This window comes from Larimichthys crocea, unplaced genomic scaffold (genome assembly GCF_000972845.2).
Source record: "Larimichthys crocea isolate SSNF unplaced genomic scaffold, L_crocea_2.0 scaffold214, whole genome shotgun sequence".
Lineage (NCBI taxonomy): Eukaryota > Metazoa > Chordata > Actinopteri > Sciaenidae > Larimichthys > Larimichthys crocea.
In genome coordinates this window covers 96,288-120,354 of record NW_020852853.1, presented here as the reverse complement: position 1 = coordinate 120,354, position 24,067 = coordinate 96,288, and the positions used below count along the sequence as shown (strand labels likewise).

At 42.6% G+C, this 24,067-nt stretch overlaps 1 protein-coding gene across 3 annotated transcripts; it reads left to right on the top strand.

Moving 5' to 3' along the window:
• The first annotated feature begins 378 nt into the window (after nucleotides 1-378).
• Nucleotides 379-24,058, top strand: lamb1a (laminin, beta 1a). Of its 3 annotated transcripts, XM_027275768.1 has the most exons (33): nucleotides 379-606; nucleotides 1,311-1,510; nucleotides 2,684-2,822; nucleotides 3,489-3,562; nucleotides 3,851-4,039; nucleotides 4,170-4,233; nucleotides 4,323-4,525; nucleotides 4,815-4,935; nucleotides 5,080-5,268; nucleotides 6,140-6,316; nucleotides 6,565-6,677; nucleotides 6,978-7,057; nucleotides 7,175-7,310; nucleotides 7,487-7,645; nucleotides 8,307-8,434; nucleotides 9,778-9,898; nucleotides 10,096-10,297; nucleotides 10,775-10,918; nucleotides 12,496-12,727; nucleotides 13,060-13,223; nucleotides 16,162-16,386; nucleotides 16,613-16,830; nucleotides 17,090-17,186; nucleotides 18,295-18,664; nucleotides 19,770-19,954; nucleotides 20,110-20,351; nucleotides 20,605-20,814; nucleotides 20,908-21,052; nucleotides 21,625-21,832; nucleotides 21,940-22,081; nucleotides 22,962-23,138; nucleotides 23,221-23,380; nucleotides 23,478-24,058. In XM_027275768.1, the coding sequence occupies exons 1-33, from the start codon at nucleotides 576-578 to the stop codon at nucleotides 23,615-23,617; spliced, it is 5,385 nt and encodes a 1,794-aa protein (XP_027131569.1). In that variant the 5' UTR covers nucleotides 379-575; the 3' UTR covers nucleotides 23,618-24,058. The 3 variants fall into 3 exon arrangements, with proteins under 3 accessions (XP_027131569.1, XP_027131570.1, XP_027131571.1); XM_027275769.1 differs by lacking the exons at nucleotides 379-606; nucleotides 1,311-1,510; nucleotides 2,684-2,822 and adding an exon at nucleotides 2,955-3,112; XM_027275770.1 differs by lacking the exons at nucleotides 379-606; nucleotides 1,311-1,510; nucleotides 2,684-2,822 and adding an exon at nucleotides 2,955-3,183.
• Nucleotides 24,059-24,067: the final 9 nt, after the last annotated feature.

Sequence of the window (24,067 nt, the reverse complement as noted above, 5' to 3'; positions counted from 1 at the left end):
GGTGTTCATGTTTAATGTATTTATATATTCGTGTATATAAATGTTCATGTCTTCATACTTTCTTGACACCGGTAAATGTATCTTACCAGAATACATTTCTTTATTTGTTTATTCCTTTATTCAGTCAAGTGATTTTATTTTGAAAAACACATATTTGTGACTGAACTACAGACAATTCAGATGTTTGTTTTTCAAAATATTTATATTATAAGAATTTCTTTCTAATCAAAATAAAAAAACTTTAAAAAATTTCGTTTCAATGACACGATTTTTACTGTTTTGTCTTCCTGAACGAAATCAAACCATCAGTTTTATTTTGAAAGTCAGCCCGGGTGTAGGTGCCGGTGGATTGAGGAGGCGGGTCCGGTAAAGTCTGAGGAGCTCTGGGGAGGTCTGCAGGGTTGGGGGTCTGGAAGTGTCTTCAGAAGGTTCAGAAGGTCTAAAGGGTGTTGGTCTGTTGGTTTCCCTCGGTTTCCAGACTCTGGAGGGTTCTGTCGGTCTGAGTCGGTTCTGTTGGATTTCAGCAGTTTTTCTGCTCGTCTTTGCATCAAAGGATCCAAGTCCAGATCAGAAGCATGTTGGAGCTCCAGCTCGCGGTGCTGCTTGGTGAGGGGACTCTAAAAATACTGCAATACTACTGTGTACTACTATACTACTTTAAATGCCCAAAGTAAAGATAAAGTAAAGTTAAATTTAAAGTTTAGATTAAAGTTTAAATTGAAGTTTTTATTAAGGAACAGCTTAAAAGTAAGAACAGTGTAAAATTCCATCATGTAATCTGATTACAGTTCAGTTTGCTCGATGAGTTCAAATGTTTAAAGTGAAATCTGATTACAGATCAGTTAATGAGTTCAGACTGTGATTAAATCAGTTTTTCTCTGTTAGAGTAAACATACAGTAAGTGCACGAGCTGAATCTGCATTTAAATTAAATCTGTGGAGAGATCTTTATAAATACTATATAAACCTACAAATTAAATAAGAAATATGAATAGAGCTACAAATAGAGATAAAAACTCTGTAATTAAGTGAGGCTGTAGACACTGAATGAAGATCACAGTGTACTGAAGTAATGATCAGTAACAAACTGAAGCTGCTGTATTTATCATTTTTAACAGATATTTAACCCATTCAACTTTTAATGTGATATTTAACATATTTACAATTATACTTAAAATGTTGAATGTGATAGTTTCAGTATCAGTTATATGATTATTTCTTTGTTTGACATTTTAACACACTGATCTCTGATCAGCTGTTTTTATCAAACTTTTTATTCTGGACTTTCACAATAAAAATCTATACTCTCAGCTCTGCAGGTATTTACCTGTGCTCAGGAGGGCGGGGTCAAGGATGATGTCAGCCTCCCAGAGTTCAGTGACGTCTGCACAGAGGGCAGCTGTTACCCAGCAACAGGAGACCTTCTGATCGGCCGAGCACACCAACTATCTTCCACCTCCACCTGTGGGCTGAACCGACCTGAACCGTTCTGCATCGTGAGCCACCTGCAGGTAAATAAACACCTGAACCACACGATTTACAGGTGCAACACGGTACACAGGTAAATAAACACCTGTACAACATGATACATAGGTAAACAAACACCTGAACCGGTACAGGTACAAAACGGTAAATAACACTGACCACTGACAACTCTTTAGCTACAGTGCTGATGTTGCTAGAAGTAGGTTGCGGACTTAAACACTCTGTCCTGCTTTAATCTGATTGGATGTCTTTTAGTGTTTAGTTGATGTGTGCGTGTGTGTGTGTGTGTGTGTGTGTGTGTGTGTGTGTGTGTGTGCGTGCGTGCGTGCGTGTGCGCGCGCTTCCTGTGTAAATCACGTCCTTATAAGGAAACTCTGGGCTTCAACAGCAGACAGATGTTTGTCCAGATGTTTCTGTGGAGAAAACACAGACGACTTCAAAGGTCAAACGAAATGAAGTTTTCCAATTAGGTTGAGAGAGTAAACTGAGCGTGCTCAGTGTGAGAGAGTAAACTGAGCGTGCTCAGTGTGAAGCCCTTTGTGTAAACAATCGTCAGATTTGATCAAATAAATAAAATAGACTAGAATATTTCAGTGGTGAGTGGATGGCAGACATTTTGAGGAGGAAGAAGAGGAACTTCCCTGAACTATCACTCCCTGAAGCCAAGCTTGAGTTGTGTGAAGTCATGTGACTTCATGTAGAGTCTAAGATCAGACTAACCGATCTCAGCTGTCCATGAATGATTACACTGTTACACACATTAACTGTACTCCAAACACACATTTACAACCACCACTACATTCTTCTTCTTTCACTGCAACATATATAATTGTAATACATCTATAATTCATTACAATATACCAGAACACATAGACCTCAAAAACAGCCTCAGTGGGAGCAGTTCTGAATCTGATGTTCAGGAAATCTGTGCAAGCAACAATATGTCAAAGTTTGAGCAGCATCAGAGCAAATCTAAAGAGAGTGTGAGGACAGAGGTTTGAAGTTTGAGGTTTGAGTCATGCTAAGCCTCAAAGTCAATCAAAGATCAGCTGTTTTGATTGAATTTCTGTGGGCAGACAGTTTTCCTCTTATCGCCACTGAGCATGAGCACAGAAGAATCTCAGGAATTCACCTCAACATTAACCCTTTACTCCCTGCAACATTAACCCTTTACTCCCCCTCTCTGTCCCATCTCTCAGGAGGAGAAGAAGTGTTTTGTATGTGACTCAGTGGATCCGTATGATGACCTAATGGATCAGATGAGCGGCCATCGCATCGAGAATGTCGTCACAACGTTCGCTCCAAACAGATTGAAGACCTGGTGGCAGTCTGAGAATGGTGAGAACAACCACAGCCAGAGGACTGACCTCTGACCTCTGATTTCTGTTCTGTTGTTACAGGTTTAGGACTCACAGCTGGAAACAGTCAGTGCAACTGATTGCAGGTCAGCTGACGTCAATTAAATCAGGACTTCAGGGCAGAGAAAAAAGCTCCTTTTAAACCAAAGAGATCCAGGAATTAGATTTTGGAACTAAAAGCCCAGTTTGTGTCTCTGCTGTTAGATTTATGTTGCATTCATGCCTTCACCTGAACGACTGTCTATCAAACTTCATAACTTGATCTCACAGGTGAAAGAAAGAACAACTGGAATGTGACAAAATGTCGGCAAAGCTTCACCACTAATGTTGACAATACAGCAGTAAGAAATAGTTACTAATAAAATTAATAAAAAGTTATAACAGTAAAATAAGATTTTATTTGTAAGTAGATTAATCACTTGATTGGTTTAGTTTGAGTTCAGTTACAGAGTTTAGTTACTGAGTTTGGTTACCAAGTTCAGTTCCTCATTTCTTTCACAGTGGGAACGACATCCAGTGGACATTAGAGGGACATCATTTGCTGTTTAGATTATAAATTGGTGCAACTGGCTGATGTTTGCAAAGCTGGAAATACTGATTATTAATTATCATTTGGTGTAACTGTCTGATGTTCTGCTGTCTGCAGGTTTGGAAAATGTCACCATCCAGCTTAATCTGGAGGCCGAGTTTCACTTCACACACCTCATTATGACCTTCAAGGTAAGTTCTGTTGCTGTAAACATCCTGCTGTGTACTGGGCCTGCTCCAACAGAAAGTTAAGCCTACCTACCCATTATTATTATTATTATTATTATTATTATTTGATTAGTAATATTATAAGTATAGTAAGTGTAGTATAGTAGTAGTAGTAGTAGTAGTAGTAGTAGTATTTGAAAAGATGCAAAGACAACAGAAGCTTAAAGGAATCTTTATGACTGCTCTTTATTTGTTCTTCGTTGTTGATCATCAGTGGGATTAACCGTTTTTCACATTGTTCTCTCTTGTCAGACATTTCGACCTGCTGCCATGGTTATTGAGCGGTCAGCTGACTTCGGAAAGACATGGCAGGTTTACCGTTACTTCGCCTATGACTGCGAGACGTCTTTCCCGTCTGTTTCTCAAGGTCCAATGCAGAAGGTCGATGATGTCATCTGTGACTCACGTTACTCCGACATCGAGCCATCCACTGAAGGAGAGGTACTGCAGCCCTTCACACACTGACTAGTCTGTAAACCGTTGGGTTAAAGAGGAAATGATGTCATAACACACTTGACTAAACGTCACTGTGATGTCACATCTTTTTAATCATTACGTTTCTCTTTCCCAGGTGATCTTCAGAGTTCTGGACCCGGCATTCAGGATTGATGATCCCTACAGCCCCAGAATCCAAAGTGTGTCCCTCAAACCTGTTGACTGCTACGACCTGTCGGAGTTATTGATGCATCATTGATTTATCACCTGTCATTGTCCTTTTTTTCAGACATGTTGAAGATCACCAACCTGCGGGTTAAGTTCACCAAATTACACACGCTTGGAGACAACCTGCTGGACTCTCGTATGGAGATTAAAGAGAAGTACTACTATGCCGTCTACGACATGGTGGTCCGAGGAAACTGCTTCTGCTATGGACACGCCTCTGAGTGCGCCCCCATCCAGGGAACAGGGCCGGCCAGAGAGGGCATGGTGAGACAGGGCACATCTTGAAGGGGATAGGGTTCATCTTTAAGGGGGCAGGCTGAGTGCTGATGGGTCAGGATGAGTCTTGAAGGGGACAGAGTGACTCTGGTGGATCAGTGGTCGATCTTGATGTTGGAAATGAGTGAATGTATCACAGAATGTTAATGTGCTCCAGGTGTTGATGTTCATCTGTCGGTTCTGATTGATTTCCACTGATGAGGACAACCTCATATCAATAATTAGTATCTATAACTTATTATGTCAAAGGATTGTTATGTATTGTGGTTGTTTTCAGGTTCACGGTCACTGCATGTGTAACCACAACACCAAAGGTCTGAACTGTGAACGGTGTCAGGATTTCCACCACGACCTGCCCTGGAGACCAGCTGAAGGACGCAACACTAATGCCTGCAAGAGTGAGTCCAGTTTTAAACATTTGATGAATTGATATCTGATCTGATTGTCGATCCGAAGCAGCTGCTGCAGACAAAACATCTGTCAGACAAATCTGTCTATCACACTGACTGATGTCCTCTGTTCTTCCTCTGTGGTGTCTGCAGAGTGTAACTGTAACCAGCACTCAGACTCCTGTCACTTCGACATGGCCGTGTTTGTGGCTTCAGGAAACATCAGTGGAGGAGTTTGTGACAGCTGTCAGCACAACACGGCCGGGCACAACTGTGAACAGTGCCAACCATTTTACTACCAGCATCCAGAGAGAGACGTCAGAGACCCCAGCATCTGCCAACGTGAGTCCAGACCCTGTCTGTGCTTCAGTGTCTGTCTGTGCTTCAGTGTCTGTCTGTGGGTCAGAGCGTCTGTCTGTGCTTCAGTGTCTGTCTGTGGGTCAGAGTGTCTGTCTGTGCTTCAGTGTCTGTCTGTGGTTCAGATCGTCTGTCTGTGGTTCAGTGTCTGTCTGTGCTTCAGTGTCTGTCTGTGGTTCAGATCGTCTGTCTGTGATTCAGCATCTGTCTGTGGTTCAGTGTCTGTCTGTGCTTCAGTGTCTGTGGTTCAGATCGTCTGTCTGTGCTTCAGTGTCTGTCTGTGCTTCAGTGTCTGTCTGTGGGTCAGAGCGTCTGTCTGTGGGTCAGAGCGTCTGTCTGTGGGTCAGCGTCTGTCTGTGGTTCAGATCATCTGTCTGTGGTTCAGATCGTCTGTCTGTGGTTCAATGTCTGTCTGTGCTTCAGTGTCTGTCTGTGGTTCAGATCGTCTGTGGTTCAGATCGTCTGTCTGTGCTTCAGTGTCTGTCTGTGCTTCAGTGTCTGTCTGTGCTTCAGATCGTCTGTCTGTGGTTCAGTGTCTGTCTGTGCTTCAGTGTCTGTCTGTGGTTCAGATCGTCTGTGCTTCAGATCGTCTGTCTGTGGTTCAGTGTCTGTCTGTGCTTCAGATCGTCTGTCTGTGTGTCTGTGCTTCAGATCGTCTGTCTGTGCTTCAGATTGTCTGTCTGTGCTTCAGTGTCTGTCTGTGGTTCAGTGTCTGTCTGTGGTTCAGTGTCTGTCTGTGCTTCAGTGTCATCATTGATGATGATGTCATCATTCTGATGGTGTCACACTTTCTGTTAATGTCCCGTAGAAGTGATTCACCTTCACAATGAAATGTGTCCTGTGTGTGTTTCTGTAGCCTGTAACTGTGACCCTCTGGGATCTCTGAATGGAGGAATCTGTGACGGGATGACAGATGTTCGAGCCGGGCTGATTGCTGGTCAGTGTCGCTGTAAGGTGAACGTGGAGGGAGAGCACTGTGAGCGCTGCAAAGAGGCACATTACGGGCTGAGCAACGAGCCAGAAGGATGCCGGGGTACAAAATTATACACACCTACACAATCATGTGCACAACACCTACACAATCATGTGCACAACACCTACACAATCATGTGCACAACAGCTACACAATCATGTGCACAACACCTACACAATCATGTGCACAACACCTACACAATCATGTGCACAACAGCTACACAACACAATCATGTGTACAACACCTACACAATCATGTGCACAACACCTACACAACCATATTCACACCTTCTTGTGTCTCTGTTTTAGTGTGTACCTGCAGCCCTGTCGGGACACTTCCTGGAGGAAATCCCTGCAACAGTGAAACAGGAAGTTGCTTCTGTAAACGTCTGGTGACTGGACGAGACTGCGACCAGTGTGTGGTCAGAAAACGCATTTCCTTTTGCATTCTTTAGTCGTCCTACGCTTCAAAACTGCTGAAGGTTCTTCTGTGATGCTTGTTTTGCATGTGCAGAGCTCCGTGGTCAAGGCAGACACAGTTAATATAAAAACATTTACAAACGGTCATAGTTTGTGTATGTTTGTAGTGTGTGTGTGTGTGTGTGTGTGTGGAGATGAACGCATCAATCACTTCCTGTCTAGACAAGTTGTGAGGACAGAAAACAACTTAATGACATGCCTGTAAAATCTGTATGTGTGTGTGTGTGTGTGTGTGTTTTCAGTCTGAACACTGGGGTCTCAGTAATGATATGGACGGCTGCAGACCATGTGACTGTAATCTGGGAGGAGCTATCAACAACCAGTGAGTTAGCTAACAGCCAACAACTAACAGCTGAGAACTAACAGACACATTTCTTTCCTGTTTGTTTCCTTTCCTTCCCTTTCTTCTTAATTGTTCTAACTTCCTGTATTCCTGCAGGTGTGATCAGGTGAGCGGTCAGTGTGCCTGCAGAGATCATATGTTCGGACGTCAGTGTGATCAAGTCGAGTCTGGATTCTACTTCATTGCTCTGGATCATTATACGTACGAGGCAGAGGACGCCAAGTTTGGACCTGTAAGTCACCTTTTTAACCTTTTCAGTATCATTTCATCAACTCTACCACACCAGCCAGGCTGGCTTCAGATGGCGTTTATTCTTTTAAAGTTTGTTGTTACATTCTGGAAATTAATAAAAATAGATGTGATCTTGTTGAAGGTCCATTCTTCATCTTCTTCTTCTTGTTTCTTTAGGGGGTGACAGTCATTCCAAGGCCACACCCCCTGGACCGCAGTCCCACCTGGACAGGTATTGGCCTGGTTAATGTCCCAGAGGGGGCCTTCCTGGAGTTCTCTGTGGACAACATCCCCCACTCCATGGAGTACGACATCCTCATCCGCTACGAACCTCAGGTAGGATGCTGTCAGCACGATGTAGCCATGCCCACCAGCATAACCCAAACCATCTGACTGGCTGCTGCAGTCATGGTCACATTGACTTAACGAAAGCCATCAGAAACTTTGTTTGGTTAGACAAAACCTGCTGACCCTGAACGGTCCTGATGGCTTATCAGACGGCTTCAAAAATACTAGTATGCGATGCTGGCCGGTGCCATGTTAGATGTTCTGCTTCTTTGTGTTAATCTAAATATTGGCAAAGAAAAATCATTGTTGGACCTGAAGCAGGCCAAATGGTGCCTGGGTGCTCTAATAAGCCATGTGTAACATCAATTATCTGTCAATCAAATGGTGAAGCTATTGACTATGCGCAACTTCGAGCCTAATATAATCTGAACTGGTGAGTTAAAAAAATTCACCCCTCTCACAGTTGTCATGAACAGGGAAATAAGCTATAGAGACTAAAACTGTTGCCTGAACCAGGCTGTAAACGTGTTTATTTCTGCTGTGAAGTTGGACATTTTAATACAGCTGCTTAGGGAGACTAACTTTTGCAGCCTGTTTCAAGTGGCCACTCGAGGAATAACAGTTTTTAGCACTTCCGCATTGGCTTCCTTTCCCGGCACTAAAGGTTGCCCCTTGGTTGAAATGATGAAACCTCATGTGTTTCTTGCAGCTGCCGGACCAATGGGAGGAGGTTCTGATGACAGTGATGAGACCGGGACCAATCAGAGCAGACAGTCGCTGCGTCAACACAGTGCCTGACGATGACAACCAGATGATCTCACTTCACCCCGGCTCACGGTAATGTTCACATTATGAGGAATCATTTTTAATGATTATTATCATTAGAATAATTTATTAATTGTAATTAATAATACAGTGCTAAATGTTTCATCATCCCGATGAAACCTAGCTCCCTGGTCAGGTTCAGGAAAGATGACAGTTTTAAATATGAAACACAAGACATCATGTGTTGACTTTTACATTATTACTGACTGTCAGGCCGGACTCAAAACAGGACTCAGGCGCAGAGGTGTCAATGAGCTTATTTATTGAATTAACAAAAGCCCTCGACAGAGTGAGGCTAGGGCAGGCTATGAAAACAGGCCTAAACTATGGAAAACAAAAATCACTCCAAGGAGGAAAAAAAACTCTAAACTGCTTTATAAAAATTATCAAAATCAAAATCACTTACAACGAGGAAAATCAAAAGGCTGCAAAACACTAACTGAAAATCTCTCCTGGGAGGCTGAAAAACAATTATACTAAGCACTAAGAAACAAATAGCTATACTAAGAAATTTACAACAAAAAAATCACTGAATCGAGGCAAAAAAACAAAGGAACAATCACGCAACAAGGCTAAGGCTGTGGACAGGCACGAAAGAAGGCTTAGGCGATCAATCGTAGGACGAAACACTTTGGCACAAGACAAAGGGAAACGCAGACAATATATACACAGGGTAATGGGGAACAGGTGGAAACAATCAGGGCGGGAAAGACAATCAGACCGGTGACACATGAGGAAGGGCAAGTGACCTGAAACGAGAGGGCAGGTAAATATAAAAATAAAACAGGAAATGACGAGACATAACAAAAACCCAACTTGACCTCACTGCGGTGTGACACTGACCAGATTAAAGAGACAAAGAGCTAATCTAACGGAAAAAAGGAACCATCAGAAATCACCAGGTTCATATTGAGATGAAACCATTCAAAATATGTTTCAGAAGTTGGGCTCTGAGAACTTTTATTGATTCATCACTATGATTTTTTTTTTCATTCAGATTTTATTCATTTTCGGTATATAACTATTTTCGGTCAGTGGGGTACATGTTCTTAATAATAATAATCCTCAGTTGTTTCTGACATCAGTCCAGGTTTTCAGTGGTGTCTCTGCTTTGAGATTTATGGTCTGTCCATTTTTCACATTTCTTCTCAAATTTTGTTTGCTGGAGCCTCAATATATACGTAAATCTTTCCATATTGATTATCTCCTCAACTATGATTTTTTATATAGTGTGTGAGCAGCGACTTCTTGTTTAAGTTTGTTTGTCTTCATTCTTCTAGATGACTGAATCTTTCTTCTGATATTTAGAGTTCTCTCTGAAAAGTGTTTTGGTTGTATCTTGTCTGTCCCCACAGCTACGTGGTTCTTCCCAGGCCGGTTTGTTTTGAATTTGGTCTGAACTACACAGTCCGACTGAGTCTGCCGCTGTACTCAGCCCTCAGCGACGTCCAGTCTCCGTATACACTCATCGACTCTGTGAGTAAACTGTGATGTGACTGTCAAACACTGAGATCAAGGCCACAAATAACCCATAATTCTATTATTAGTTCCTTGATTAAATGATAAATCATTTGATCTATACAGGTGGGAACACACAGTAAAACCCAGAGATGACGATTATAATGCAGAAAGAATGAGCTAGAACTAGTTGATGACTTTAATGTTCTCCTCAGATCGTGTTGATGCCACACTGTAAGAACCTGGAGATCTTCACAGCTTCAGAGGGGGGCGACTCCATTGGGAACAGTGGCTGGGAAACTTTCCAGCGTTATCGTTGTCTGGAGAACAGCCAGAGCGTCACCAAGTCACAGATGACTGACATCTGCAAGAACTTCATCTTCAGTATCTCTGCCATGTTGCACCAGGGAGCCAAAGGTACAGCTGTCCACCTTAAATCTAACTCCACCTTAACAATCACTGTCTCTGTTCCAACCAGCAAAGCTTTATTTATAATTTAAGAAATGCAATTATAATAATAATTGTATAATCTAAAATAAAGAATCTATTTTTAATCTAATGTTTGCTGCCTGGAAAATGTACAGAGTTCACGGTAGAGATCTGGGACTGTCTGTCAGTCAGTCAGTCAGTCAACATAGAAACTATAATCCTCTCAAACAGAAACAAAACAGGAATCATCATATAAAACATCAGCTGAGTGTGTTATATTTCATATTATCTTTTTTCTCTAAATTCGTCAATCATCGACCTCCTGAACACGACCTGACTTGATTCAACTCATTCCTCAAACCTCCTCATAAACCTGTCATCAGATCTGTGCTCAGTGTTTTCTTGTGTACTGCTGAAGCATGTTGGTTGTGTAACATCTCTCCTTTGCTGGACCGCTTTTCCTAGAATGCCAGTGTGACCCTCAGGGCTCCCTCAGTACTGTGTGTGACCCCAACGGGGGTCAATGTCAGTGTCGCCCCAACGTGGTCGGCAGGAACTGTGATGGATGTGCTCCGGCCACGTTCCAGTTTGGACCCAATGGCTGCAGAGGTCAGAACTCTGATTAAACTATAATCAATTAACAATGATCATCAATACTGTATTGTGTGACCTATAACAGTAAGATATTGCATAATGTAAAAGAAGCACTTGTGCTGATTGAATCTGTGTTTCAGTCTGAACCCAAATGTCCTAAAATGCAGGTTTAGGGTTAACCCTTCCTTAAGCTCTGGTCCTCTACCAGAGGCCTGGGAACTTGAGGGTTCTGTGCATCTTAGCTGTTCCAAGGACTGCACATTTCTGGACAGAGACCTCAGGTGTTGTACCTGTGTTGTACCTAAAGGGCACAGCTAGACAGCTTGTTGTATTTCCTGTAGGGCTGGTCGAGTATGGATTTTGATCACGATTTCTATTTTGGCTTCTCACAATCATGAAAACACTGTTATCGAAGAAAAACAATTAATGTGCTGCCACACAGCATGTATGCAAATTACTGCGCTGTAAAAGCACAGTGAACGCACCTGTGTCGCCTGCAGCCGCAGCAGTGAGTTTGTGGATCAATTGTGGAACAGGCGATTGACAACATGGCAGAAAAGCAGCCTGAGCCTTTAGTTGAAAAGAAAGATAGGACAAGTTCGGTCATTTGGAGACATTCTGGCTTCAAATCGTCAGACGTAGAGCAGAAAGATATTGTTTGCAAAGTTTGTCATGCCGTCGTATCTGCACCCCAGGGCAACACGACAAATTTGTTTAACCATTTTAAGTTCAGCCATAAAGTGGTCTATGACAAAGTATTGACGGAGCAAAAGACCCCTAAAAGTGCAAGAGTGTCAACTTCAGCCACTGCCACCGCCACCGCAACACAGTCCTGCAGTAAACTGCAGGGAGTATGGGGCCAATCCTTTTTTGTTTTCAAAAAACTGTTTTAAAACTGATTTATTGTTTTTACATTGGCATTGCAATTATTCGATCACTGAAGCCAGAAGAAGCAGGAAGAACAGTCTGAGTGTATGTAGACTGGGTGTGTATATATATATATATATATTTATTTATTATTTATTTATTATTTATTTTTTTAAAATTATTTTTTATTATTATTTATATATATATTATTATTATTATTTTACTTTTTTACTCGTTACAAATTTATTACTGGTTGTTTTTCTAAAAGTTATATTCAAAATTGAGTTTTGGCGGCACAATACTATACATTACACAACACTTTTTTTTTTAAATCAATGAATAATTGTGTTTATTAATCATGATTTCAATATCAATCAAAATAATCATGATTATTATTTTTTCCATAATCGTCCAGCCCTAATTTCCTGGGTATCGCTCTCTTCCCCCATACCTCTATGCAGTTCTGACAATTGGCTAACTTCTCTCTGATCTTGGCCTCCTACTTGCTTCTCCATGGGGGACAATGGCCTTTTTTGTCTTGAGATGTTCATCTTATATCCAATCCAAGCATCTCCAGGATCCTAGTGGTTTGATGTATATCAGCTGATTGGTCTCAGTTATGGACCTAGTAGTGATAGACCATAGTGCTGCACTCACATCCTTTTTTTCAGATTTCTCCCAAACAATCAGCATATACAGTGTGTTTGTGTTTTTTGTGTTTGCAGCGTGTGAGTGCGACCCTCAGGGTTCCCAGAGTTCCTTCTGCAATCAGCTGACCGGTCAGTGTAATTGTGTTTCTGGAACATATGGTCGGCAGTGTGATCGCTGTCTGCCAGGTTACTGGGGCTTCCCCAACTGCCGACCCTGCGTCTGCAATGGACACGCTGATGACTGCGACCCCAACACTGGACGCTGCATTGACTGCAGGGATCACAGCACCGGACACACCTGTGACAGGTCAGATACATAATAAACTAGTTGCAGAGGTCTGGGGACTAGTTGCAGAGGTCTGGGGACTAGTTGCAGAGGCCTGGGAACTAGTTGCTGGGATCTGAGGACTAGTTTTAGAGGTCTGGGGACTAGTTGTTGGGATCTGAGGACTAGTTGCAGAGGTCTGGGGACTAGTTGCTGGGATCTGAGGACTAGTTGCAGAGGCCTGGGAACTAGTTGTTGGGATCTGAGGACTAGTTGCAGAGGTCTGGGGACTAGTTGTTGGAATCTAAGGACTAGTTGCAGAAGTCAAGGGATCAGCTTTTGTTCACCACTTCCTCTCTCTCACCTCTGTTCAGGTGTCTGGAAGGTTACTATGGTGATCCAGTGCTTGGGTCAGGAGATCACTGTCGTCCTTGCATGTGTCCGGATGGCCCCAGCAGCCTGCGGCAGTTCGCTGGAAGTTGTTACCGTGGCGATGACTCCCAGCAGGCCATCTGTGTCTGCAACAGTGGATACAGAGGTAAAACTTTTATAACACAGATCAGAGGTAAAAACTGTATTAACACAGATCAAAGGTACAGCAGCGTAAGGATATAAATTATCCTTATGATGAATGTTTTCTTAAATGTGATAAAAAGAAACAGATGTGACAATAAAAGTCAGACAGACATAATTACAGTTTGTCGTAGATCTCAGCAGGAAATAAAGTCCATGCCCTGCAGAGACAAACAGGTTTCATTTGAGGAGGAGAAGCTTTGTGATTTAGCGTGATGTAAACAGAAGCTGACCTGACTCTGTTATTAGAGAAGGAAATAAGATGTTCAGGCTCACGCATGAATCACCAACTTTCTCCTTTTGTTTCCACTTCAAACCTGGAACCTGGTTCATCACTATACTAATCCACAGTGTGACAACACTATCCTCTGATTGGCTGTTTAAACACCGTAAACTAGTTCAAACTGGAAGTTAAAGTGTAAGAGATGAAAGTAGGACTATGACAGATTACTGCTGTAAACTTTACTGAATGTATTTATTTTTAGAATGATATGTCTAATCAGCAATTACTTTGTGATGGATAAGAACTATGAAGAGTCTCAATTAAGATTCAATTCAATTAAATTTATCCATGTTGAACTTTTCTTACATTACCAGTACAAACTATTGGAGACTATAGGAACCACAAGGAACCCAGCGTCCTGAGAGCGCAGTGTTCTAGAGGGGTAGTAAGGTACTATGAGCTCTTTTAGCTTTGTAAGTAAGGAGAAGAATTTAAATTCTATTCTAGATTTAATAGGTAGCCAATGCAAGGAAGCCAAAATAGGAGAGATGTGATCTCTGATCTTGGTTCCTGTCAGCACACGTGCAGCAGCATTCTGAATTAACTGCAAAGTCCTCAGAGACTTTTTATTGGAGCAGCCTGATAACAAAGAGTTACAGTAGTCCAGCCTTGAAGTAACAAATGCGTGGACTAGTTTTTCTGGATCCGCTTGAGACACGATGCGTCTGATTTTAGCGATGTTACGTAAGTGGAAGAATGCAGTCCTCGAAATTTGTTTTATGTGGACGTTAAAGGACAAATCCTGATCAAAGACAACTCCAAGATTCTTTACGGTGGAGCTGAAGGCCAGGGTGATCCTGAAAATTGATAGTGATTCCTAATAATGTTCCCTAAAGGAAGCATATATAAACTGAATACAAGTGGTCCTAGTACAGAACCTTGTGGGACTCCATGACAGACTTTGGTCTGCATGGAGGATTCATCATTGACGTGAACAAACTGAGATCGATCTAAGAAATACGACTCTCTGTAAAAGAATTTGATGGTCAATGGTGTCAAAGGCAGCACTAAGATCTAACAGGACAAGTACAGAGATGAGTCCTTTGTCTGATGCCATTAGGAGGTCATTTGTAACTTTGACTAATGCGGTCTCTGTGCTATGATGCACTCTAAATCCTGACTGGAAATCCTCAAATAGACTATTGTTATGGAGAAAGTCACACAGCTGATTAGCTACAGCTTTCTCAAGTATCTTAGACAGAAAGGGAAGGTTTGATATCGGTCTGTAGTTGGCTAAGACCTCTGGGTCTAGAGTGGGCTTTTTAAGAAGAGGTTTAATTACAGCTACCTTAAAGGACTATGGAACATATCCTGATAATAAAGACAGATTAATCATATCCAATAACGAATTACTAACTACAGGTAAAACATCCTTGAGCAACCTGGTTGGGATGGAGTCTAAGAGACAGGATGACGGCTTAGCTGCAGAAATGATTAAAGTTATTTGATGAAGGTCGATGGGGGAAAAACAGTCTAAATACATATCAGGTTTTACAGCTGTTTCAAAACTTGCTGTATCAGAATGCAGATCAATGTCTGTTGAGGGCAAGAGGTGATGGATTTTGTCTCTAATAGTTATAATCTTATCATTAAAGAAGCTTGATTGTCTTCTTTTTCAGAGGTACAATAGAGTCTAGAGTTGTCCGTAATGAGCCTGTAATACTATCAACAAGATGGTCTATTTGTGAGGGGCTAAAGGAAGCAGACAAGTCCTCTGTTACAGTTAGGCATGGCATTGAATTCAATGCTGAAGGAATCACTTCTTAAATTTGGCTACAGCACTATCAGATAAACATCGGCTGTAGGAGTTTCTGCACAAAGGCTTATAGTCCACATATTTTCTCAAATATATTCAATGGTAGAAAGCCCTTAGTACAGGATTTTAAATTAGAATCCTGTGATGTACTGAGAACTGCACTGCCTCAACTACCCGGATGTTTGTCACAGAAAATTGAAATTGAATTGTAAGAACTGAATTTTCAGTTCCAAACTAATAAATTAAATTTCAAATTACAATTCAGATTCAGTTTTTCAATGCACTGATTTAAACTGAACAATACAAATTCAAATGATGTGATTCAAATGAGGCTGAGACCTACCCTCCCCAAGCAAACCCAAACAGCTGCAGAAAATTCAACATTTTGTCTAAGGCTGAGCAATTTTATTGATCCTGTGATATATATTGATATTTTATATCCGCAGAAAGTATTGATCTTTCAGCCGCGAGTATCGACACATTAAGTCCCGTTCAAATCCCCTGTGTTCCGCCTGGCACTCTGCTCGCTGCCCATTTCCCCCCGTTGGCTTTGAAGGAAGAAGGTCGCTGTAGAGCATTTCTAGCAAGTTACCCATCTAGATACTCTCTTTACACAGACGTATGCTTTCGGTTTTCAGTTCAGTTAATTCAATCCAAGTTAATGGAACACTCACAAGATGTCACCAAAATCACACTGTCCCTTTAAAATCTTCAAATCATCTTTAAAATCTCAGAAAATCAATTAATCGTATCGTTGGCTGAATATCGTGCATCATATTATATCGTGAGATTAGTGTATCGCTACAGGCCTAATATTGTCCGGCATTAACATATCTAATGTCTGTAACTCGCTCTCCTCTGCAGGTAGTCGCTGTGATGAGTGCTCACCTGGTTATTATGGTAACCCCAGCGAGGTGGGCGGGCAGTGTCAGCCCTGTCAGTGCAACAACAACATTGACAAATTGGACCCAGAATCCTGCGATGCCCGAACCGGCGAGTGTCTCCGGTGCCTTTACCACAGTGAGGGCACCGCCTGCCAGAGCTGCAAGCTGGGTTACTATGGCAATGCCATGCTACAGGACTGCAGGAGTGAGTACACAATGTTCAATACAGGCCAATAGGAACCAGTAGAGACTAATAAAGGGACCAGTTTGGACAGAAGTGGGGATAGTGGAGACCAATAGATCAAGAGTGACCAGTAAAGCAACAAAACATCATCAGATGATTCAACAAATGATGAAATTTTGAATCTTTTTACAAAATCTTGATTTTTCTCTTTTATTGAAGTCTTGACGTGAGTGTGGGTTGTCCACAGAGTGTGTTTGTAACCAGCTGGGCAGTGAGCCCCCCAGCTGTCCATCATCTAGTGACTGTCACTGCGACCGCAGCACCGGTCAGTGTCACTGCCTCCCGAACGTAATCGGTCAACACTGCGACCGCTGTGCGCCCAACACCTGGAACATGGCGAGCGGCAGTGGCTGTCAGACCTGCGACTGCGACCCGAAACACTCATATGGGACATCCTGCAATGAGGTGAATACTCTATACTTTACTGTAAAGTTATTTTGAAGAATAAAACTTGTGTCTTCATTGAATTTTCTTCTGATTTTAGCGTTGCTTAAAAGAAATCTATTTTCAGAGGAAAAATTAATATTAATTCTTGCTGCTGAGCAAACAAGTTATTCAAAAACCAAACAATTTATGATGTAAAACCATATTAAGTTTTCCATTTAGCTGCTGGTTCGAAATAATTGAAGGTTTCTCTTCTGAACTGTGTTTGTTTCAAACACAGATCAGTGGTCAGTGTTCCTGTCAGCCTGGCTTTGGAGGAAGAACATGCAGCGAGTGTAGAGAGCTGTTCTGGGGAGACCCAGAAGTTGAATGTCACGGTACGTTTACTTTGTGTCAACAGAAGGATGGGAAATTATTATTCTTCCATCTATGTGAAGGACTCGATTGGAGTTCAGATGTGACTCAAGTCTTTGTTCAGAAACAGAAAGTATCTGAAGCTACATGAATGAACAGCCTGTGGGAACAGTCAGGCTCCCAGCATCCTCTGCTGTGACTGATATTAAGTCCAGATGTTCCCACAAGGCCGTCACCATGGAGACGAGACAAGAGATCTGTCTTAACCTCCAAATATCCCTGAAATCCACAAAGATGCTTTGTCACTGTGAAGCAGACCTGAAGGTCAGAAACTGGACCTGCTGAGAGAGACTGGGGGGACAAAGGGGAAGGAAGGAAAGAAAGAAAGAAAGAAAGAAAGAAAGAAAGAAAGAAAGAAAGAAAGAAAGAAAGAAAGAAAGAAAGAAAGAAAGAAAGAAAGAAAGAAGACTATAAAACTGTAAAATTATACAGTTTACACTGCAGATCTGTAGTCCACATGTTTTTTTAATCCGCCTTACTTTTTGTCTTCTTCGAGTCTTTCAATGACTTACGACTTACTACACATTCGTCTGCCTGTTGTGAGTGAATCAAAGCGAGGTTCTGGTCTGGTTCTGGTTTGTTGTTTCTGCAGCTGGAAGCAGCTTCAGCTGTTTAATTCAAACCAGATACCAAACATCCACCCGTGAACCCCCACATGAATGTTTTCATGAGCAGACAGACCGTTTGTCCCCAACTTCCTGTCTAATGTTTTTACAGTAAATGTTTAAATATTTTAGTCTGTACTGACGTGGGAGGAGAGACCTGAGGATGAAGAAGTTCACAGAGGATCATGTTTGTTCATCAGAAAGAGTAATGTTTGGTCATTAACATGACCAATCATACGAGAGAGCAACAAAACAAGTTTTATGATCCTGGAAAAGACTTCAAACAACAAGAGCTGTAACACTGTCTGTCTGTCTGTCTGTCTGTCTGTCTGTCTGTCTGTCTGTCCTTTGTTTCTTGTCTCTTCCTGACTTCCTGTTGTGTATGACATCACACTGTCACACCTGTAACCCTTGGCATGTATGACACCACAGTCACAAGTGTTACCCTTGGCGTTTTGTGTCTCAGCATGTGACTGCGACCCTCGCGGTATCTCCGAGCAGCAGTGCAACAAAGGCAGCGGTCACTGTATCTGCGTGGACGGTGTTTCTGGTCCACGCTGTGACGTATGCGCCCGTGGGTTCTCCGGGACCTTCCCCGACTGCCACCGCTGCCACCAGTGCTTCGCAGAGTGGGACCACGCCATTGGTCAGCTGACCAATCAGACACATCGCCTTGTCAACAAGGTCAACGCTGTCAAAGCCAGCGGAATCAGCGGACCATACAGGAAGTCCATCGAAAGCATGGAGAAGAGTGTCGCTGACATCCGGGTCATGCTGAACCAAAACCTGGCCTCACAACCGCTGACTGAGATCCAGGAGCTGCTCCAACAAGCCAGGTGAAATTAACTTTAATCTGTAGTCTAAATTTGGTCCCACAGAACAGGTGAGATTAACTTTAATCTGTAGTTTAAACCTGGCCCCATAGAACAGCTGAGATTAACTTTAATCTGTAGTCTAAACCTGGCCCTATAGAACAGCTGAGATTAACTTTAATCTGTAGTCTAAACCTGGTCCCACAGAACATGTTAGATTAACTTTAATCTGTAGTCTAAACCTGGCCCTATAGAACAGCTGAGATTAACTTTAATCTGTAGTCTAAACCTGGTCCCACAGAACAGGTTAGATTAACTTTAATCTGTAGTCTAAACCTGGCCCTATAGAACAGCTGAGATTAACTTTAATCTGTAGTCTAAACCTGGTCCCACAGAACAGGTTAGATTAACTTTAATCTGTAGTCTAAACCTGGTCCCATAGAACAGCTGAGATTAACTTTAATCTGTAGTCTAAACCTGGTCCCACAGAACAGGTGAGATTAACTTTAATCTGTAGTTTAAACCTGGCCCTATAGAACAGCTGAGATTAACTTTAATCTGTAGTCTAAACCTGGTCCCACAGAACAGGTGAGGTTAACTTTAATCTGTAGTCTAAACCTGGCCCCATAGAACAGCTGAGATTAACTTTAATCTGTAGTCTAAACCTGGCCCTATAGAACAGCTGAGATTAACTTTAATCTGTAGTCTAAACCTGGTCCCACAGAACAGGTTAGATTAACTTTAATCTGTAGTCTAAACCTGGTCCCACAGAACAGGTTAGATTAACTTTAATCTGTAGTCTAAACCTGGTCCCACAGAACAGGTGAGATTAACTTTAATCTGTAGTCTAAACCTGGTCCCACAGAACAGGTTAGATTAACTTTAATCTGTAGTCTAAACCTGGTCCCACAGAACAGGTTAGATTAACTTTAATCTGTAGTCTAAACCTGGTCCCACAGAACAGGTGAGATTAATTTTAATCTGAAGTCTAAACCTGGTCCCACAGAACAGGTGAGATTAATTTTAATCTGGAGTCTAAACCTGGTCCTATAGAACAGGTGAGATTAACTTTAACCTGGACATTAGTGCAGCTCACACTAATGTAAGCGCTGACCTGTATGTCCCTCAGTGACCTGATGGGGGCCCTGAGCCAGATGTTGAACCACACTGAACAGACTCTAGCCCAGATAGAGGACTTGGACTCGGCTGCACAAACTAAACTCGACTTTGTGACGTCGGATGCTCAGAAACTGGAGCGGACGGTTCGGGAGCTCCTGGATCAGGTCGAGTTCATCAAGAACTCTGACATCAGAGGTGAGAAGGGTCAAAGGTCAAAGGTGCTTTGAGTGAACGTTGTGTAAACGTTAAGAGAACCCCCTGGTGGAGGTTCTCTTCTACAAGCCTCAGAACATCTGCAGCAGGACTTTTGTGGCCGTCTCAATTGATTTGTACTTCCTGTCTGTTTCCAGGGGCGACCGACAGCGTCACTAAGTACTTCCTGCAGTCTCAGGCAGCTGAAGCTCGAGCTAATGCCTCCACCATCGAGCCCGGCAGTGCCGTGGAAATCGCTGCTGCTCTACGGCTACTCACAGAAGACAAACTGAACCGAACCACAGATGAGTACCTGAGGAGACACACTGAGCATGCTCAGAGGCTGGACGACCTGGCAGGAGAGCTGCAGACTCTGGACCTATCAGAGATAAGCCACAAGGTACAAGATCATATTTATTATTAATGATTGTGTCATTTTATGTTTGTTATTTTTGTTGTTGATTGAGTCTTTACCACAAAGAAAACCGGATCAACTGTTTCTCAGAACATTAACAGATTTCGTGAATTTTTTTTGAAGTATTTGTTTATTAAAAAACATGATTATAAGTGATAAAAAAAGTGATTTTGTGATATTTTAGTGAAATAAACTGATCGTATTGTTGTTATCTCCTGGTCTCTTCTGGTTCTTTCAGACCTGTGGCAGTCCGTCATCAGGTCAGGACTCGTGTTTGTCCTCTTCCTGTGGAGGTCTGGGCTGTGTGGACTCTGAAGGTCAGACCAGGTGTGGAGGTGAAGGATGTGACGGCATCGTGACAGCTGCCAGCAGTGCCTGGAGGAAGGCCCGAGATTCTGAACAGGAAATTGTAAGCGCCATGGAGGAAGTGGAGAAACTCTCCAAGATGGTGAGTCTGACGGGTCCTGGTCTGGGCCGGATGTGGTTCTGTCCTGTAAAGTCCTGATTCAGGTGAATATTCTCACCGGTGTTTTGTTTTCAGGTGTCAGATGCCAAACTGAAAGCAGATGAGGCAAAGCTGAGCGCTCAGGATGTCCTGATGAAGACCAACAGAACCAAACAGAAAGTGGACCAGAGCAACGAGGAGCTGAGGAGCCTCATCCGACAGATCCGAGACTTCCTCACTCGTACGTCCCACACTTCCTCTTTATCAAACATCTCCTGAGAGATGAGGCCTTCACATACCTCAGGTGTTCAGCCTGTGGATGTCTTTGTGGAGAACCTGTGGTCCTCTAAACACAGCTTATAACATTTATAAGAAATAAAAGTGTTGAAGTTTCTGCTCTAAAAACAAGCAACATGTTGCACCTATGTTTGGTACATTATCAACGTTAGCGCAAATAAATATTCAACCATCATATTTCTAAAAGCTCTTCTTGTGGTGGAGCAGCGCACACACACACCGCTGTGATGGCTGCTCTGTCTGCTCTCAGTCAGAGAGCGAGAGAGAGATAAACACACTGGGCTGCCTGTGTAAATCTGCCGATGCCGATACCAGTAAAAAATGCAAATATCGGCCTATAATATACTCAATATACTAATCAATATATAAACACTAATAATCTTTCACACAATTAAGCAGGACAGGAGAAATTGGTTGGACCACAGCGTAGTTCATATACATGTTCTAACATTTATCTTTATATATTTGTATTTACATGTTCAGCTTATTTTACACCATGTGTTTGTGTTGTTTCAGAGGACGCTGCAGACCTGGAGAGTGTCGAGCTTGTTGCTAATGAGGTTCTGGCCATGCAGATGCCGACCACGCCAGCTCAGCTGCAGAACCTGACCGACGAGATCCGACAGAAGGTAGGCGAACTGGGACACGTGGAAGCCATTCTGCAGCAGAGCTCTGATGACATCCAGAGAGCCGAGGCCCTGCTGGACCAGGCCCGCCAAGCCAGGTGAGTCCTACCTGTTCATCCAGGATTTTAGAGAGCTATATATTATTATGTCTTAATATTTGTGTTGCCTCTCTCTCAAACTACTGATGTCACTTTCTGTTTATCAGTGGCGAGGCAGCAAATGTGAAGCACTCTGCAGAGACAGTGAAGCAAGCTCTGAAAGAAGCTCAGAGGGCTCAGACCGCTGCCAGCAGCGCCATCCAGCAAGCTGCCGCCGACATCCGGAACACCAACATCCTGCTGTCCTCAGTCAGTACTGACTCGAAAACGACTATTTCACTGACATCACGTGTAGACGTTTACTTCACCGACATCACGTGTAGAGGTTTACGTCACTGACATCACGTGTAGACGTTTACGTCACTGACATCACGTGTAGAGGTTTACTTCACCGTCATCACGTGTAGACGTTTACTTCGTTTACTTCACCGACATCACGTGTAGACGTTTACTTCAGTGACATCACGTGGAGACGTTTACTTCACTGACATCACATGTAGACATTTACTTCGTTTACTTCACCGACATCACGTGTAGAGGTTTACTTCACCGTCATCACGTGTAGACGTTTACCTCACCGACATCACGTGTAGACGTTTACTTCACCGACATCACGTGTAGACATTTACTTCGTTTATTTCACCGACATCACGTGTAGACGTTTACTTCACCGACATCACGTGTAGACGTTTACTTCACCGACATCCCATGGAGACGTTTACTTCACCGACATCACGTGGAGACGTTTACTTCACCGACATCACGTGTAGACGTTTACGTCACCGACATCACGTGTAGACGTTTACTTCGTTTACTTCACCGACATCACGTGTAGACGTTTACTTCACCGACATCACATGTAGACGTTTACTTCACTGACATTACGTGTAGACGTTTACTTCACCGTCATCACGTGTAAACGTTTACTTCACCGACATCACGTGGAGACGTTTACTTCACCCAACATCACGTGTAGACGTTTACTTCACAGACATCACGTGTAGAGGTTTACTTCACCGACATCACATGTAGATGTTTACTTCACTAACAACACGCCTAACATTTACTTAACATTTACTTGACTGACAAAACATGAAGGTAACACGTCATCTCCCCATGTTGCATTCAGGTAGAGTCAGAGACGGCAGATGCAGAGTTGAAGCTAAATAACGCCACCCAGAGGCTGCAGCGTCTCGAGCAGGATGTGACGTTGCTGAGAGACAAAGCTCTGAATGTCATTGTGAGCTTTGAACGGACCAATCAGGATGCAGAAAGCATCAGAAAGATTGCAGAGGAAGTCAAGAAGGTGAGTGGCGATGTATTAACACGTCATTAAGAAGGTGTGTTCACTTGTCAGATCGTTAACGTTTAATTAACATGTCATTAAGGAGCTGGACTCGGGGCTGAAGGATAAGTATGCCACAGTTGAGCAACTGATTGGTGAGAAGGCAGGAGGTGTGATCGACGCAAAGAAGAGGGCAGAGTCACTGCAGCAGGAAGCCAAAGAGCTGCTGCTAAAGGCCAGTGACAAACTGCAGCTGCTCAAAGGTAACATCACACTGACATCATGCTGAGATCATACTGATGTCACGCTTATCACAATGTGATTGATTATTTTTCCTAATTGCGACTTTTTGTTTTTCAGATCTGGAAAAGTCGTACGAAGACAACCAGCGCACTCTGGAGGTCAAGGCAGAGCAGCTGGTGGAGCTGGAGGTCGCTGTGAAGGAGCTGCTGCAGGAGATCAGCCACAAGGTCACCGTCTACAGCACCTGCCTGTTCTAGGGTCAAAGGTCACCGTCTACAGCGCCTGTCTGTTCTAGGGTCAAAGGTCACTGTCTACAGCACAATAAAGAAACAGGACACACCTTTTGTTTGTTGTGAACTTTGACCTGAAACAGTCAGGGAAGAAAATAACCAAAAATTAAAGGTTGGCATTCCTAAATGAATTCTCAGGTCGAATAAGGAAACTTTGACAAAGATTTTGAATGTTTAATTTTTCGGCTGATTTCTAAATTGTTCATGAACACACCATCAAGATTTAAAAAGTAAAATTGTATTGGTTCGTTTGTGAAATGGAACTTGTTAAAAGTTGTCATTTGATTGGAGTAATGAAATAATAAATGTTTAAACCATGTGACTGCAACTTTTTTTACTCTGTTTTTTATTTCTGTGGACAAAAATTTTAACCCAAAATGATTTTCAATAAAAGCTTCCACTTAAAAACACATAGTG

Excerpts from the sequence above, each read along its gene's own strand:
- lamb1a (XM_027275768.1), top strand. The coding sequence starts at position 576 with ATGTTGGAGCTCCAGCTCGCGGTGCTGCTTG. Across the intron at positions 8,435-9,777 it reads TCACTTCACCCCGGCTCACG|CTACGTGGTTCTTCCCAGGC; the intron begins GTAATGTTCACA and ends CTGTCCCCACAG. Across the intron at positions 12,728-13,059 it reads ACCGGACACACCTGTGACAG|GTGTCTGGAAGGTTACTATG; the intron begins GTCAGATACATA and ends ACCTCTGTTCAG.